This window comes from Vanessa cardui, chromosome 27 (assembly GCF_905220365.1).
Source record: "Vanessa cardui chromosome 27, ilVanCard2.1, whole genome shotgun sequence".
NCBI lineage: Eukaryota > Metazoa > Arthropoda > Insecta > Lepidoptera > Nymphalidae > Vanessa > Vanessa cardui.
In genome coordinates this window covers 6,571,159-6,589,947 of record NC_061149.1, presented here as the reverse complement: position 1 = coordinate 6,589,947, position 18,789 = coordinate 6,571,159, and the positions used below count along the sequence as shown (strand labels likewise).

General features: G+C 31.2%; 2 protein-coding genes and 1 pseudogene across 3 annotated transcripts in view; 1 reads left to right on the top strand and 2 right to left on the bottom strand.

The window, feature by feature from the left end:
• Positions 1 to 4,118, bottom strand: part of LOC124541156 (paired amphipathic helix protein Sin3a) — a 43,780-nt gene extending 39,662 nt beyond the window's left edge. Inside the window, exon 1 of one of the 2 annotated variants that reach the window (XM_047119004.1) lies at positions 3,926 to 4,118. The gene's annotated coding sequence lies outside the window, so the exon portion shown is untranslated. Of the gene's footprint in view, positions 1 to 2,722; positions 3,100 to 3,925 lie in introns of those variants that run through there. The other variant, XM_047119005.1, reaches the window with a different exon arrangement.
• A 571-nt stretch (positions 4,119 to 4,689) lies between these two features.
• Positions 4,690 to 13,848, top strand: LOC124541163 (protein seele). Its single transcript, XM_047119025.1, has 7 exons — positions 4,690 to 4,894; positions 4,968 to 5,035; positions 6,362 to 6,461; positions 9,384 to 9,538; positions 11,254 to 11,346; positions 11,939 to 12,034; positions 13,549 to 13,848. Exons 1-7 carry the CDS (start codon positions 4,807 to 4,809, stop codon positions 13,702 to 13,704), a joined length of 756 nt encoding a protein of 251 aa, XP_046974981.1. The 5' UTR covers positions 4,690 to 4,806; the 3' UTR covers positions 13,705 to 13,848.
• Positions 8,420 to 8,549, bottom strand: LOC124541318 (annotated as a pseudogene).
• Positions 13,849 to 18,789: the final 4,941 nt, after the last annotated feature.

The window sequence follows — 18,789 nt, the reverse complement described above, 5'->3', positions numbered from 1 at the left end:
TAAGTAAATATTTATTATTTAATTCGCTACCCCATTCAGTCAGTCACCCTAATTTCATTTTTGTTCTTTTACGTTGAGGATCCAAGTTTTTAGCCGTTGCCCAAGCGAAATTGAAATATTGTCATTATAATTAGACGAAAAGAGGCTGTCGGAGAGTGAGAGTACCATAATTTATTGATATCAAATGTAAAGCAATAATTTAACCAATACGAAAAGAAAAACATGTTTTTTTTTAATGTATTAGACATTCTCCGGAACGAATGGTTCGATTCTAAAAAAAAAAATTACTCCGGTGAAAGCTGTATTATTCCTGAGTGCTATAGGATATAAATTATATTTATATCATTTTCTTTATTAAAAAGATGCATACATGCGAAGACGACTCGCTGTTAGTGTGAATAAAACTGTAAATTTACTGCGGACATTTTAGTTAGACATTACGTATTGAATGAAAGTTAAATGAAGCATTTAAAAAAAAAAGAAGGCCACAGATAATAATACATCGAAGAATTTCTTACCAAATGTATACGAATTTGCGAATGATCTTAATTTCTAAGTCTAGTTTCACTTTTATTCCTTATTGTCAGTCAAATAACAGGATGAAATGAAAAATTTAAGGTAACTTGTTGAATATTTGATAAATTTAGTCTTTTTTTAACAACTGAATGATCGAACCCTCAAAAGATGTTGAAATATAATTAACTTTTTTTATGTATCAAACTGATGGAATGACGAGAGTAGCAACATTATCAAACGAAAAATTAAGTAATTTTGAAATGATTATGAAATGAAAACGATTTTATTTATTGAATCCGTGTAGCGAATACAGCTCAAATACGTTTTTTTTTTTATATACAGAGCACGTATAATACTTGCAAGTATTAGGACTTTGATGAAAGTTCACGCCCGTTAGGAGAACGATTGATAAAAAAAAAACTGTTATGCCACTGTTACACCAGACATTTGAAATTGTATGCTTTGATGAATTTTATACAGAAGCGATTTGTGTAATATTTCTAATGCAATTGAAATTATATTCATGTTATTTTTTAAATTACATTTTATTATTAGGCATTATTATTTTTAAAACGTATTTGCTACAGTTCAACTTATACAGCATGACAATAATGAGAATCTTTTGTAAGGTGTGTTATAGAAAAGCATAGACAATTTTACTTTTGAAATCATAAATAGCGAAATAATCTCAATTTCATATACCTCAAGGTCTACAGGAGTATACCAATTATCAGTGTTCGGATATTTTTGTTAATTGAAATTAAATCTATAATGAAAATCAAATAATATAAATATTGAAACTAAAAATGGAATTAAAAAAAAAAAAAAAACAAGTTTTTTTTAATATGAGAAATGCTGCAATATCAGAAATGAAAGGAATTAGGTATCTAAAGATATCAATTATGTAATCATATTTCTCTGCTCAATAAATAGAATTGCATATATCTGCGATATTTTTTTTAACTATAATTGATTGATAACTTTGTTGTTGATTGTTGTTTTATAAAAAATAACATTCATTAATAAAAATAAATTACGTCAAAATTATATAACACAGTTTAAAGCAAAGTAAATAGTTCATAAATAAATACGAATTAACTAAATAAGGATTCCGGATTTTGTCATAAAAACATTAGACAAATCCTTGAGACGATAATCCTATATCCGTTTTACCATTAATGAATGTTTGTACAATAATAATAATTATAAATGTTATGTTGGTAACTGAATCACGCCAGAAGGGCTGAATGGATCTTAATGACATTTTTTTAGAGAGGTAGATGTTAGTCTAGAATAATAAATAGGTTACTTTTAAATCCAGAAAAATGTACCCGAAACCCGCCCTTACTGTAACAAACTGACGAAGCCCGGTTGCCTAATGTTAAATTTTTGAAAATAGAATACCTCCGAACGTTTAAATTATTTAAGGCTAAACGTAAATTTATAGAAAATTTAAAACCTACATAGCTTAGGTATATATTTGTATAAGCAATAATATACCTAGTGTGCGTGACCTATAAATACACGTTAGGATACTACGCAAGTATGCGAGCAAATAATTATAAAGTAAATAAATACGTTAGTGTGAGTAACGTTACCAATAATAACTAATAATCATTATGAAAAAAATATAATTACAGCTCCGAAAACGATATTATTACAATTTACGAGTATTCAATTCATTTATCACGCATTAATTTTATCCATTGTTATGAACGTAGGATACGAAACGGTTAGCCTTGAAATTTCTTATCGTTTATACAAGTGACTGGGGATTGAAAAGTGCGACGTTGCCAGCATTCCGCGCCCGCTATTGCGTCTTAAATTTACAATTACGGCCGCCATCTTGTTTAGAATTATCAGATGCAACTCAACTATTATAAGCGGTTTATTTTAACCTATTTTTGTTTTTTTTTTTGCTTCTTATTTCGAATAACACTACTTGTAGTTACGAATTAAATATTAAAAAAACAAGGTTAAAAACTCGGAGAAAAAAAAAATTGTAATCACGTGGTTACGTAACATCTGAAAAAAGTCGCTAACGCATCCGAGATTTCATTTAACATGTTAACATTTAAGCTGCTGATAACTCGAGAGCAGATATGGACATGCATGCGACATATGTGTCTAGATCATCGAGATTGTAGATCGCTAGGCATATCCATAGCTAGCTAAGTGTCGGCGCAATATGGTTGAAGATACGTACATTGAGGTCGGACACTGGCTTGCGGGGCGCACGCCCCGCGGTCACAGGGCACCATTCGGGCCGACCAACAACCAGATACATCACAAATACGGACATTTTAACGAGGATACCACGGTATCGATCACGCACAGGCGCCATTTTGAACCGACACTGAGCGCACCGTGTCGCGGTGTTGCCACGTCGCTCATTTCCAAACCGCGCTTCTATTTCGGGCTCGCTCCCCCCGCACCGCTCTACCGTGACGCTCGGCGAGTCCGCAAACAGAGCGGCCGATGGTCGACAAAACATTCATGACTATCACCCACTTCGCGGTGCCTATACCATGTATAAATATGAAATCTAGTCGGCCGCTGGCGGACAAAGCGAGCGACGTAACAGCGTCTAACATGATAAGATAGTACATAATATAATATAGCGAGCGTGATACATCGCGCCGGCTTTCACCGGAGCGGGGCGAGGCACGGCCGCGCAGGACATGTGCCATTGGCCACCGCAGAGATCGATAGACAAACACCGACGAGGACGCCGACCTATATACTATAATCAGCCTTACGGTACTAAACATAGGGACCGTTTTTGTCGAGCCTATACTATAAACAAACTACCGCACAACCACACTGACGTACTCGATGTAATTACACACGAACACAGCGCCGTGGAAACGACGCGGGGAACGGCAGAGCGCGGCCCGAGCGATGAATGTATATCATCATGTATTATGGCACTTTTCTAGAGTCGAAATTCCTATACCCGGCGCACCCAGCGCTCCCCGATGAAGGACAAAGGGCCGATTTCACACGGAAAACAAAGGGAAACGCCGGTAGGATTCAGCACTTGCTTGTTTACGATGATTGCATTTTTTTTTCACAATTAACCGAACGTCGCGTTGCCAAGTCGTCGTAGAGAGCGCGCGGTATATCATTATGAAATTAACTAATTCTTTAGACAATACTCTCGATTCGAACTAGAATATATAAAGAATTTGAACAGCATTAATTAATCGTGTCTGATGTTACGTTGTAAAACTTGCAACGTATGGGAGAGCACAGGTGTGGACACATCGTATATACAATATGGTACTTAAATATTGCTTTCTGACTACAAGGGTGTTGAATTCGGCAAAAGAAGCAATTTGTATCAATCAAAAACCTAATTAATAAGCATCAAATAGGATAAGACGCAGTCTGTCAACTGGGCACTTACCTTTATTTTTACTTGAAACGGACTTCTTTCTTCGTTATAATCACGGGATTGTCACTTCTCAGCGAAATAAACAAGTAGATTATGGTATTTTGAGATTTTGAGAAGATTTGATATGCACAAAAAAAATATACATTACGTTGAGCAAACGTCCTACGCGCATAGAGACCGAATGCGAACTGTTGGTTTAGTTTGGGTCGGTTGATGGTGGAGGGCGGCGGGCGGAAAACCGGAGAATGGGTGAGCGAGGGAGCAAGAAAGGACAAATTCTTTTTTATTATGATGTCTAAATAAATGTTTTTAAATAAAGTAAATAACTCACATTAATTTTATATTTCATTTTTAGACATATTTACTAACGAGTTGTCACAACTGCTAGCGATATGTGAATTTTAGTTTTTGTTTTGACATCCGTTCACATTTTGATTGAAAGCCGAAGCAATCAACTATCATACTTATTTTCTAAGTGTGCTACAAAATATAAAGAGATAATAGTGTTGCCAATTTATGCAATATAAACACTTATATTTATGTTACTGTTATCTTTTTAACATTAATGATTGAACTTTTTCACTAACTTATATATTTTTCTTTAGATAAAATACTTTTAACATATCCAATTTTGACCCTTTTATGATTTTGTATGAACTTTAAAGCCTTGTAAGTACTTAATTCACGAAATAGCCCATCTTATTTTTATTAAAACCAATTTTTAATAATTGATTTGTCATCTGTCATCCACCTTATTTGTAATTACCAATCAGCGTTGAGTTCGTGTATTTGACGGGAATTGATAAACTATGTAACACGTCCTACGAATTTTAAAGTCATTTTTCCGAGATTTTCATTGTAATTGCACATCGTTTTAGTAAAATCTTTTTAAAATGCGGTTAAACGCTGCTATTCTAAGTTTTGCTGTTTTATTCGTTGTGGTGTCAGCGAGAATAGATCCTCAAAATTTAAGATGCTTAGGTTTGTTTATTTCGTGTTTACTTTAATTTTTCTTATTTAAAACTAATTTTATAAGTGATATATTTAATTACAGTGTGTCAGAAGACCTTCGAAGAGCTTAATGCAGTCATTAAGGGCGTAGATAAATGGAAAAAGGTTGAAGTAAGTATTTAATAAAATATTTTCCTTGTTTATATATTCGAATACTATGTAGTAGCTACTTTATTTAAATATACTAACTAATATACTGTGTAAGTACTTTAATAATTTAAATATAGTTATTTCTCTTCTCATATTTATAGGTTTGTAAGGTATTTTATTTAAATATGCATCAAGAGACTTTTAAATGTATTTACTATATAGGTATCAATTAAGTTGGGGCTTTGACAGATTATTTTAAATTCAGAAAAAAGCAACAGTAACTTTCAAAAGATTATACAACTTAAATATAAATTTAAATGTAAGTTTTGTTTTAATAAGAGTAAAAAAAGTGAATTTTTCTACCTGTACTTGACTATAAAATTTAACATCCTAATTGGTTGAAATATATTAAATATAAAGCTGGTAATTTTATAAAACCTTATTTGAGTAAAGTTAAATTTGATTATGACTCTAAATGTACTATTCGGCTATAATGTTCATACTGCAATTCAATTATAAGTTATGTATTGACTGCCTGGTATAGCATACAAAATCTTATTTATTGCAGTATTCTAATAGCTATCGCAATGTTGGTGGATAGGACACACAAAACAAATTAAAAAACTTTACTTGGTGGTAGGGCTTTGTGCAAGCCCGTCTAGGTAGGGACCACCCACTCATCAGTTATTCTACTACCAAATAACAGTACTCAGTATTGTTGTGTTCCGGTTTGAAGGTTGAGTGAGCCAGTGTAACTACAGGCACAAGGGACATAACATCTTAGTTCTCAAGGTTGGTGGCACATGGACGATGTAAGGAATAGTTAATATTTCTTACATCTTCATTGTCTTTGGGTGATGGTGACCTGTGAAACTCTGTTGAGGTGACTTCTGTGATATAAATTTTGGTTACCAGTTTCATTTAATAATCAAGGCAGTCAATAGGTCTTGTGTATCCTTATAATGTTTCATTAATCTTTTTTTTTAACTATTTATTATTTAGTAACATACTACTTATCCTATGGCTTCACACAGGAATACAGATACAGCTTCTTGACTGAAGAACAAATATAATAAGAAAAATATTGTGTTTTCTAATTAGGAATTTTGATATTCTAGGCTCTTTCTATAATATGCATGTATTAAATAGATAAACTTTGAGATCACATTGTATAGCATTTAAATGCAGAAGATTTTGTTGCATAATTTTTACTAACAGAACATGGGAATCATAATTGTAATTTACTTAGCTGCCACTTCTTATATATGTTATCACTACAGATGAATAATTGGTGTAGTTGTGCATCAAATGTAATTTGTAATTAAATTTTATGTATTTTTTTTACAGGTCGGTAATTTCCGAATGGACGCAGATGGTAACACAATGCAACAAAAGGTACCGGCTCATCGTTCAGCTGTTTACATATCCGAAGTAATCGATGGAATTTGTAAGTTTTGAATTTATTGCATTGAAAATTTTTATGTGTTTGATTTATTGGGTGATAAAATTGAATTATTTTTACAAATGGCTCAATGGTTGATGTATTCTCTATGAAACAGATTATTCATCATTATTATTTTCTATAATCTTTGAGAAATATGTATTATAAATTTATAAGTCAATAACTTGTGAATGTGACCATGTGTTCCAATATGATTGGGATAATCCCAATTTCTAGTTGTGTTGGCAGATATTTATGTGTGTGGGTTATTTAAACAGATTAAACATTAATTTCTTTCTTTCTAACATTATTGATGTGAAAAACATGTGAAAACATGTGAAAAATGAAGATAGCATTGTTAAAATATTAATATAAATAATATAAGAACAAATATATAACTGCTTCTTAAACTATTATATTTATTTGAAGCCATTAGTAATTATATATTTATTACTTGTTGCCAAAGCCTGGCCATCAAATGTTAAGCATATAAAAGTATGTTCTAGTTCAAGTTAGCTTAACAATTATCTTAAAAATCAATGTTTTGATTGTGAAAGAGCGAAAGGCAAACTGACACAGTTACTTCCGAGTTTATAATATTAGTATTAATTAATTTATTTGAAAATTGAAATAATCTTTATGTATGAATTTATTGTCAGTCAGGATAGTTAGATACACAGCCCATGTGCAATTTAAGCGCAAATTAATTTAAGACATCACTTTAAAACTTCTAAAATTATCACTGTTTCTGTAATATATTGTGCATGTATTTACACTTAAACCTTCCTCTTGAATCAATGTATTTATTAAAAAAACCGCATCAAAATTTATTGAGTAATTTTAAAGATTGAAGCTTACGTAGGGACAGACAGTGGTAAGCGACTTTGTTTTATACTATGTAATGATAATGATGATACATTATTATTATTACTAAGAAAATAATTTGAGAAATGTTAATTTTAGTTTAATGGCTTTTTAATAATGTGGTAACACTGTATTTGACTTATTTGAAATCAGAACGCGTAGCTAATAATGCGTAATTATAAAACATCGAGCTGCAATTGTGTGATCAGTGTTACATATTTTGTTTACAAAATAAGAAGACATTGGCTAAATATTTTGTATTGGTGATGTTTCATTTGCAGAACGCATTATGACGAAACAGACTCGATTTTAACGACAGTATATAACATCTCCAACGAATACATACATATATATTTGTTTATCTATACGTCTATAGTACAAGAGCCAAGGCAGATGGTATCTAACATTTTGTAAAAAAGTAAAAAGTAAAGTAACAACATGTACATTTCCCACTGCTGAGATAAGGCCTCCCCTTCCATTAAGGAGAGGGTTTGGAGCATATTCGAGCACGCTGTTCCAATGCGGGTCGGTGGAATGCACATGTGGCAGAATTTCGATGAAATTAGACAAATGCAGGTTTCCTCACGATCTTTTACTTCACCGCTGAGCACGAGATGAATTATAAACACAAATTAAGCACATATATATAGTGGTGCTTGCCTGGGTTTGAACCCGCAATCATCGGTTAAGATGCACGTGTTCTAATCATTGGGCCATCTCAGCTCTTAAGTAGATTTGAAATTAATTAAAAATTATAAAATACAAGCGACCCGGTTTCGCACGTGTGCATTGTTGATACTAAATATATTAGATATATCTCAATTATCAGTGTTTCCTTACTTCATTTTCTATGTTTTATTTTATCTTCTCGAACCACTCATAACGCATCAAACAGGAATATATACCAGGCCCATCTGGCAACGTTATATGTATGGCACCAAAATTTCCAAGTCAATTATATAAATATTGTTAGGTTTCAATGGATTACTAATGATAGCACGATAAGATATATTATATTTGTTAATCCTGTGATAACTTTATGATATATGTGGATAGGATATTAGTTTCTAATTTTTAACTTTTTTGATTTTAAAGATGATTTTAAATAAGTTTATTAAAATACACAAAAACAACTATCTATACTGGTATTATGACTGGTAAAGTTTTCAATTAGCAATAATCGCACCTCGGATTAACCTCATTGTTACGATATTGCCTCTGCGCAAAGTCGAGATTGCCCAGTGAGTCGAGATGGCCCAGTGGTTAGAACGCGTGCATCTTAACCTCAGCTCAGCGGTGAAGGAAAACATCGTGAGGAATGCGATCCTGCATGTGACAAATTTCATAGAAATGCTGCCACATGTGCATTCCACGGACCCGCATTGGAACAGCGTGGTGGAATATGTTCCAAAAACCTTCTACTCAAAAGGAGAGGAGGCCTTTAGCCCAGCAGTGGGAATTTACTGGCTGTTGTTGTTGTTGTATTATGACTGGGAAAGTAACTATGTCTATTAGCTCTTGACGATAAAACTGTGGTACTTATATAGTTTGGACTATCAAAAAAAGATATATACTACTTGTTTCTAATTCATCCCTCGAGGATATAATATAGAGTTGCGGATTGTGTGCTATATGTAAAGTTTCATTTATTTCGGCTTCTGCTAGTAATGCATATAAGTTCAGAATGTAAATAGACCTTATGTGAAAATAAGTTAAACAAACTATTATGATTTAAATATAATTTCAGTCCTTTTTGAAACGTCTGTAAAGTGACCATACAGTCTCGTTTTTTGTCGGACAAGTCCTCAAATAAAATTAAAAAAATATATTTTTGAATAATTAATCTCTATGATAAAAAATCTTGTAGTGACCATAAAGTCTCGTATTTCAGTCGGACAAGTTTTCTGTGGAAACATGAAAATCTCTATAACGGAAAATCTTATTCTGTAAAGGAAATTAAGTCTTAGTAATATAAGAACCTATAAATAAAAACATTGTTTTAGAATTATAATAATAGAAGTCTAAGTTACCGATTGTAGTTTTTTTTTTTGACTCGTATTCTAGGCAAGAAAATGGACGACTACGTACGCGTGTACTACAAGGCGACAGGGAAGCTTGCGATTATGCAGCTCATCACTCCCGGCGGTGGCATGAACCCGGATTTCTCCAAGACCAAGTTCGTGACTGACGACGACCTGAACAAGAGTCTCGAGTACTATGTGAGTATAATATATATATGTTTAATATACTTAGATTCTCGTTCTTACTACTCTCTTAATATATTTCAGCATACAATTTCATATTAATAGTAATTCTAATAAATATAAAGCCACTTCGATGTATGAAGTTTGATGATGAAATACACACGTCTGAGGGGGTGGGGGCGAGGAATACTATGTCTCCTCGTAACCCTGATGAAGTAATTTATAAGCATGGCGATTGGTTGATTAGTGTTTTTTTTAATTAACTTCTTGGTTGAATTAACATGAAACATGTTAAATAAAAAAAGTAAACATATAGTGTTCTCGTTCATTGATATAGCTTTAAAATCGAAACAAAAATAACTTGTAAATAAAAAAAATTAAATTAAGTAAATAATTTAACATTTTCTTTAAATAATGTACTTATTATTATAAATTAAAATTCCAACATACATTTTTATAATAATAATACAAACCTCTCGTTTAGCTGGACTATAATAAAAAGTAGGGGGTAAAAAGAGGAGGATCAACGTAATTCAAAAATTAAAATGACTATATATATGGTCTTCTGAAATTGAAGATTGAATGCAGATGAACAAACCCTAGATTAAAGTATTACGCGGCGATTTGCTAATAGCTCAGATAGTTGTGCACTACTAAGAGTTCTTGACTGATGTATATATGTTTATGTAACAAGACTATTACGCCAAACTACCCATATTCACTATAAGTTTACTCCCTCAGTTCTTATAACGGTTTCGGCGAAATTCAAAACGTAATTTTCCCGATCCATAGTGAATATCATAGATTAATCAAGCTTTCTTGCATAGTAGAGGTTAAAGAATCCAGAAAAAGTTGTTTTTTTTTTATGTCTAGTACATATTTGCCGAAAATAATCATTTTCAAAATTCCACATTTAAATAGCGCGCGAAAACGGTACTTTGGCAATATGGCGCTGCAATGGGGTCGGTGACGTTACTTGCCTGTATTTTAATCTGTGGCACATATAGTAGACAAGCAAGGTAAACAAGCAAGAGACTTCACAATAAGCCCGGCCAATCAGGAGCGTTTTGTGTCACGTGACAAACGTTTAAAATAATGAATTTTTGATTAAATTAAGTATTATTTTCAACTTTCCTTAGTAAATAACCATTTGTAAACTCATAATATATAGTGATTAAAATAATTGACGCTTTATTTTTCGCATCGTCAAATAGCCTATTATATCGCGTCGATTTGCTGTCATATGTTGTTCATTTGTCTTTTTTTCGATTGTGATTGAAATTAACACGACTATACAGTGATTGGTCCGTTCAGTAGTTTTCGCAATTTCGTTTTAATGATTGACGCAAAAAGAAATAAGAATTATCGTTATATCGTATAAAACTTACCGCTGTCTTTCCCTACGTATGCTTAGATCTTTATAATTACGCAACATCTAAATAGATGCGATTGTTTTTAATAGATATTGTGATTCGAGAGGAAAGTTTTTGTATATAATACATGGGCAATATAGTAAAGAAACACTGATAATTTTAGAAGATTCTAATGTGATGTCGTAAATAAACAAATTCGTGCAAAGCCGGGGCGGGTCGCTATTTCAATTATATTTACTAGAAACCTATCCCGCCCTCTAACGGAAATTAATGATACCCTACAACACTTAGGAACAACTAAGCTATCTACAAGTCAACTATTTTTTTTCTAATATAATTGTAATTCTATGTTTCCAGTGTGAAAGAATGTTCGAAGATAACGAAGATCAAATTACCGACCTGTACAAGTACAGGCCCGAGGATGACGTCATGCCGGACGCAGAGCGAGAGGTCTGTATATGTTGTCCCGTTCTTGTGACGTTTCCCTGACCGTTTGTTATAGATGATAAAAAAGCGTCGAGTTAATACCTGTTGACTTCCATGCAGGATATATTAATTTAAATAATTGTATTTGACTAACATGACTTTGTATTTTTAAAATGTTGAAAAAGAGTAACTACTGAGTTTCTTGCCGGTTCTTCTCGGTAGAATCTACTTTCCGAATCGGTGGTAGTGTTACTTAATTGTAAAATGACGATTCAAAACAACAACAAACAACAACAGCCTGTAAATTCCCACGGCTGGGCTAAAGGCCTCCTCTTCTATTGAGGAGAAGCTTTGGAACATATTCCACCACGCTGTTCCAATGCGGGCAACCCGCATGGAATGTACATGTAGCAGAATTTCAATGAAATTTGTCACATGCAGGTTTCCTCGCGATGTTTTCCTTCACCGCTGAGCACGAGATGAATTATAAAGACAAATTAAGCACGTGAATCAGCGCTGCTTGACTGGGTTTGAACCGCTGGGCCATCTCGACTCTATTCATATATCTTAACTCTTTTGATAAGTGACGTTAGATAGAATTTGTTTCGAATTCCAGATCTGCTTCAATCACGCCAAGTACTGCGAGGAATGGATGTTGCCGACCGAGGAGGACACCACCTGGACACCGGAGATGGAGGCGGAGTACGTCAAGGTGAGATCCACTACTCGATTTACACTCAGTACACTCAGACACATACTTACTTCTAGTTTAGAGGTATTAGACACATAGATTTACTTTAACTTTACCTTAGAGTAATTAAAAGTCAGGATAGGTTAAAAAAATCTAAATATATTTCTCCAAATAGTTTCTTATAAAGGTTTTTGGATATTTATGAAAAAAATCAGAAGTAATTAATATAAAAAATATACTCATCACAAACATAAATGCAATGAAATATGATTAAAAAAAATGGTATTGTTTTTCAAACGGTACGATTAATTACACATAATGAATTGTAAATATGAATTACATATTAGACTTTTCATATAAATCCATTCGAGCAAAATATAATATAAAGAACTAAAACAAAATAATCAAAAACACTTAAACCCAAGAAATATTAACTATTTAGTCTTATAAAAAAAGTATATAAAAATAATTTTATGTTTGACATATAGTGATGTAATAAATTATTCACAAATATAAAATAATTATAATTACTTATGAGATTAAAAACATTGATCAAAATAAAATATCTGTATAGGTTCAAATACAAATCTCAATATTACATATATATATGTAAGCTAGCAGTATATCCCTTTATATATCTTTATTTATTTATAACATAACATTATTTCACTTATATCCACTTCAAATATTACCAAAGTGACCTATAACCGTCACATGTGTGTATGTAACATTGCAAAAATTTCATTTGCTAATTTTCCTGTTCTCCTATATCATATAAAAAACCAAAGCAAAGAATTAATTATAACATATGTGCAAACTCGAAAGAATTAGAATCATATAATATATTACTTTCGAATAAGTAAATAAACAAATTTGACCTTGAGTTGACATGACATTCGTGTTTAACTAGTGAAGGGAAAAGTGTCGAATGAATCCGAATGAATGAATGAATTTTATTTATTTTGTTTGGTACAGTAACAGATAACATATTGAAACATTTAGATACATGAGATAGTACTTAACATATTTGACAATAAATCTGCTTCCCAATTACAACTGTACACAGCACTTCAGTGTGTAAGAGATGTAAACACAACTAGAATGTATGTATACGCTTAAACACACTTATATATACTCTTAAATATATAAGTGTTTTTAAAACTATCACAAACATTGTGCCCAATATGCCCTAGACAGGGAGTTACGACTCCCTGTCTAGGGCATATACTATATTTAATATATAAATATACACATCAACAACTGCCAGTAAATTTCTCACTGTTGGGCTAAGGCCTCCTGGGAGAGGAGAAGGTTTGGAACATATTCCACCCCGCTGTTCCAATGCGGCTCGGTGTATACACATATGGCAGATTTTCTATGATATTTCATGACACGTGCAGGTTTCCTCACGAGATGATAACGAGAATAGTAATAGTAGTAGTAAATATTCTAGGTTTGAACCCGCAACCATAGGTTAATTTAACACATTTACACAAATATACACAATACTAATAAATACATATCCAATATTACAGGTGCACGGACCGGATCCATACGGCTTTGGTGGTATGCCCCAACAGCAGATGCAACAAGAGCCTGACAATGAAGACTACGATGACTCAGAGGATGTGGAAGATGTGCCCGCTGAGGAAGACACCCAGGATCCGTCTCCTGCCAAGGAGGAATTGTAACGTTGATGTGGTATGAACTACATATGTGTGCAAGTATGTGTATATTTAGATTTAATCTTATGTAATGAATTTATTAATAATAATAGTCCAAATGCTTTTCTTTTTGTTTTTATTTTTTTTATTTTGATTTTTGTAATATGACAATGAAAATATTAAATGTATTATTTAATATGTTTCAAAATTGGGTGATACCACAGATAATTATTATTTATGAAAGTTTTTTTTTTTATACTTAGACTCAAAAGTTAAAAGTTTGAGTCCATTATTTTGATTTGCAAAATATAACCACAAAAAAAGTATTATGTTAAAGTTTAACTGAGTATAATTGAAATTAAAATGATATATTTGTATATTATATAGAGGCGGTCTATTTTTAAATAGCTAATAGAAACATTTTAAGACATCCTTACAACGTTTACGAGTTCATATGTGATTATATCTAGATGATTGTTTTTTTCAGGCAGTCTATTTTGAAATAACTAATAGAAACATTTTAAGACATCCTTACAACGTTTACGAGTTCATATGTGATTATATCTAGATGATTGTTTTTTTTCATCTATCTACTTATTTCATAGTCTTCCTATATATTGTTATTGTTAATTAAAAGTTCTTGATTGTGTTTTAATATTATTTATGTAATATAATGTCAAGCTCAATTTAGTCCTTTAATTTGTAGAGAAATGTGCCTTAAATTTATGGTATTTTGAGCTTTTTGTAAGTTATTAGTTCTTCTTGCGTATTAGGTAATATGTCATATATATGTATGCTGTATTAAATGCCATATGTATATTATATATAATTGTAATATGATTATATCATATTTCTCAAATTGTTATTTGAAGTAAATTTTATATACGTAAGATGTTTTTTTACAGTATACTTATATATATTTCATTGTAAATTTTGTGCAGATTAATTTGTATGAAGATTTGTCTATGGTCAGTTCTTGTATTGAGATTATTTGCTTGATTATGTTGTGATTATGTTAAATGGGTGTTTTTTTTATTATTAGTTGCAAAGGTTTAAAACAGTTTCACATTTTAAATAAACCTTTAATTGTTGAAATGTAATTTCTTTAGAACCGTTCTGATTTAAATGTGAGTGAAACAAAAAATAATTTAATTGTTATGTTTTACTCACACCGCATTTGAATTGCACACACACACATACAAAATGTGATTTTTTTCGATTGTGTTATTTTATGATAAGGTTCTTTTTCAAAGTGAGATTATGACAATAAAATATAAGTCTTGGACTGGATTGTTAATGTAGAATGTTATTTCAATATCTTAAAATGACATAAACAAACATTCCATATAATTTGCAAACAGTTACCAATTGCTACAGAATTATCCCTCAGAACTAATTTTAAATTCCTCTAAATGATGATTAAAAAGAACTAAAGTATTTTTAAAAGTGTAACTTCAAATATAAATTCATACCTCAAACTCAGATGCATTTATTCAACAAATAAGCATTACACATATTTGCTAATTTTCAAATTAAACACTACCGATGCGGAAAAGGAAAGGCTGACCTGAGAAGAACTGGCGAAAGAAACTCAGCTGGTCTTATTTTGACAATTTTATTCCTTACACATTATATTCTATTACAAATTAGTAAATAAAATACTTTTTGATATGTTGGCCAATCGTATCATGACAATTCAAGGTCAAGGTTTATCCGTCTTGTAACTGCCATTACACCCTAAAAATTTTAATTAAGGGTATGTACTTCATTAAGTCTTAATTGCCAATTTTGTCATATGCCGGATCGCGCGCAATGTACTGTAATACTGTATGTTGTACAGCCGGATCGCGCAATGTACTGTATGTCTTATGCCGGATCGCGCGCAGTGTACTGTATGTCGTACAGCCGGATCGCGCAATGTAACTGTAACCTACTACTAGGTACTTTTCGAAGGATTGCTTAAAAGTTTTTAAGCAGGAGTGCGTTGTGAAAATGTGATGTTATTTTATTAAACGTTTTTAATATATTTTGTGTTTTTATTTTAGTTATAGGTGTCAATACTTTGATCAAAAATATAGGCGGATAAAATTATTTTATATATATTGTTTTATAATCCTTTTCCTTACGTGATGGCTTCTGTAAGTCGCATAAAAAATTGACGACCTCCGTGGTCGAGTGGTGTGTACACCGATTTTCATGGGTACGCCACTCCGATGTCCTGGGTTCGATTCCCAGCCGATTCGATGTAGATTATCATTAGTTTTCTATGTTGTCTTTGGTTGGGTGTTTGTGGTACCGTCGTTACTTCTGATTTTCCATAACACAAGTGCCTTAGCTACTTACATTGGGATCAGAGTAATGTATGTGATGTTGTCTCAAAAAAAATAAAAAAAATCTTTCTTTTCAAATAAAAACGATATAATTGAAAAATACATTTAATTTCTTAATATCACATAATATACAATAAAGTGTAAAAATAGTGTACATATTAATAAAGTCACAAAAATCCTACAATAAAATAAATTCTATACATCGAACGTATCAAAACTTATTTAAGGTATAGTACGACACATTCGACACAACTTAGACGTAGCATCGGCAAAATTCGTAAAACCGATCACATCCGAATTGAGTATGCTGTCCCAAATCATCAATATTTATTTCTTATGTGAATATGATCTTTACATAAACGCAATAACTCATAATATCATATGACCTAATATATTCGTCAATTTGACACGTCGATTTACATGCACTCGCTTTCTCGGGTTGAACTGACATGAGAATCTATAACGACGAATAGCGTCGAATGGCGCGATAGGGAGCTATTTCTATTTGTTGTGTAAATCGGCAGTAATCGGTTTTATTGGATTTGTTTCGTACATACTATAGTTGTAACAATACCTATTTATTGTGACGAATGTACTTTACATAAAATATCAAAGTATTCATTGAAATAACTTGACAATAATATTCGACCACTTATGAAACTTTTAGTTAAATAACTTTTATCTTTCTATCATTATACAAAAAAAAAGCATGGATTATTTAAACAACCCCCCCCCCCCCCGCCTATTATTATATTTAACATATAAAATCTATTTTAATCAAGTGAGTTGTCATATATAAATTATTTATTTACATATTTCGTGCAATTTATATTTATGTATATAATTTAAAAGAAACACCCCCTTATGTTACTATGACAAAGATTATATGTTAGTTGCATTAATTGCTAGACATGCTTCATAACGGGCTAATACTGTTAAATATAAACATACCTTTTTTAATAACTTTCTTAACATATTAACGATGAATAACATGAGAGATAAATAGAAGAGGAATTGGAAAAATATAGCTATTCCTCTCTCTTAAAATGTGTCAGGCAAAAATAGGTCTAAAGGCTTTAGTAACATGTTCTTAATTTTATATAACAGTTATTACATTAATTATCTAACAGTATTAAAAAGTGTCAAATCCATGGAAACAACAAAATTAAAAAATGAACTATTCAAAATAACATTTAATGTTTTTTTATAGTTTTTAAATTATCAAATTGAATATGAACAAATATCTGTATTTACTAATAAATTTGCAGTGTAATAAAATCAGAAAAAAAACAACGCCATTTTGATCTTAGAATATACAGAACTAATTTTCCCGCTCAAATCATATTACAAACAATTACAGATTATACAAATAATGTTAAATGTCATTTTATTCACAATTTTTACATAATTTATATTTCGTGTTATAATTTTTACAATCAACAATCGATATAAAAATTTAATCTACATAAATCAAGAATTTGTAGAAGGCACTTAATATATTAAACAAAAAATGAATGTTGCCTGTTATAAAAACAAGCAAGCATATAATAACACCTAAGGCAAGAATACTTTGAAAAAAATCTTTAATATCAATTTTATTATTTTTATTAAGCAGAGTCATTAATATTAAATTGGTCCCAAATTGTTTTATTATTTCATAATAATACTATTGTTTGAGATAGTTTATATATTAGTAAAGTACGACACAGCTTATATATATCATCGGAAAAATTCGTAAAACCGATCACATCCGAATTAAGTACGCTATCCCAAATTATCTGTTGACTTCCAGGTAGGATATATTAATTTAAATAATTCTATTTAACTAAAATGACTTTGTATTTTTAAATGTTGAAAAAGAGTAACTACTGAGTTCCTAGTCGGTTCTTCTCGGTAGAATCTACTTTCCGAACCGGTGGTAGCTTCACTTAATTGTAAAATGACGATTCAAAAGTGCTTATAAAAGCCTATTTGAATAAAGTTTATTTTGATTTTTATTTTATCAATATTTATTTCTTATGTGAATATGATCTTTACACAAACGTAATAACTTGTAATATCATATGACCTAATATATTCATCAATTTGACACGTCGATTTACATGCACTTGCTTTCTCGGGTTGAACTGACGTGAGAATCTATAGCGACGAATTGCGCGATAGGGGGCTATCTCTATTGGTCGTATAAATCGGCAGTAATCGGCTTTATTGAATTTGCCGATGCTACGATCTAAGTTGCGTCGTACTAAATAATTTTATATAATCAACAATTTTATTTGCAATTACAGTATTAATAAAATAAGGTTTAATTATTTACTATTCAGAGATTATTTTTCATAAACTAGTTTTAATAATAAAGTCGTATTATATATACAAAAATGTTATACAAAGGAATTTAAACAATAAATACACACAAGAGTATAACTAATTATTTGATTACATAAAATATGATATAAATTATCGATATTAGTAATATTTACTACCAAACTTAGTAACAGTTCGACATGTATGTATGTATGTATGTAACACTGTTGGAATTGAATTATGTTTGAGTATGATGATTTAGGCTTCCAAGCACGCGTGCTTAGTTTCGTATGTGTATGTTTGTCTACGAATTTCTCGAAAACTTAAAGTAGAATTGAGATGATCATTTTTAATTTAAGTAAGGCACACTTCAACTTAGAACTGTATAAGTTTCATTAAAATCGGTTTAGTAGTTTCATAGATATTTTTTATTTATAGCTCACTATGTGTTTCTAATTTTAAAGTCGGATTAATTATT

Bases quoted from the DNA above. Each gene is read 5' to 3' on its own strand.
- LOC124541163 (XM_047119025.1), top strand. From the start codon at position 4,807: ATGCGGTTAAACGCTGCTATTCTAAGTTTTGCTGTTTTATTCGTTGTG. The intron at 9,539-11,253 runs GTGAGTATAATA...CTATGTTTCCAG, and splicing joins ACAAGAGTCTCGAGTACTAT to TGTGAAAGAATGTTCGAAGA. The intron at 11,347-11,938 runs GTCTGTATATGT...TTCGAATTCCAG, and splicing joins TGCCGGACGCAGAGCGAGAG to ATCTGCTTCAATCACGCCAA.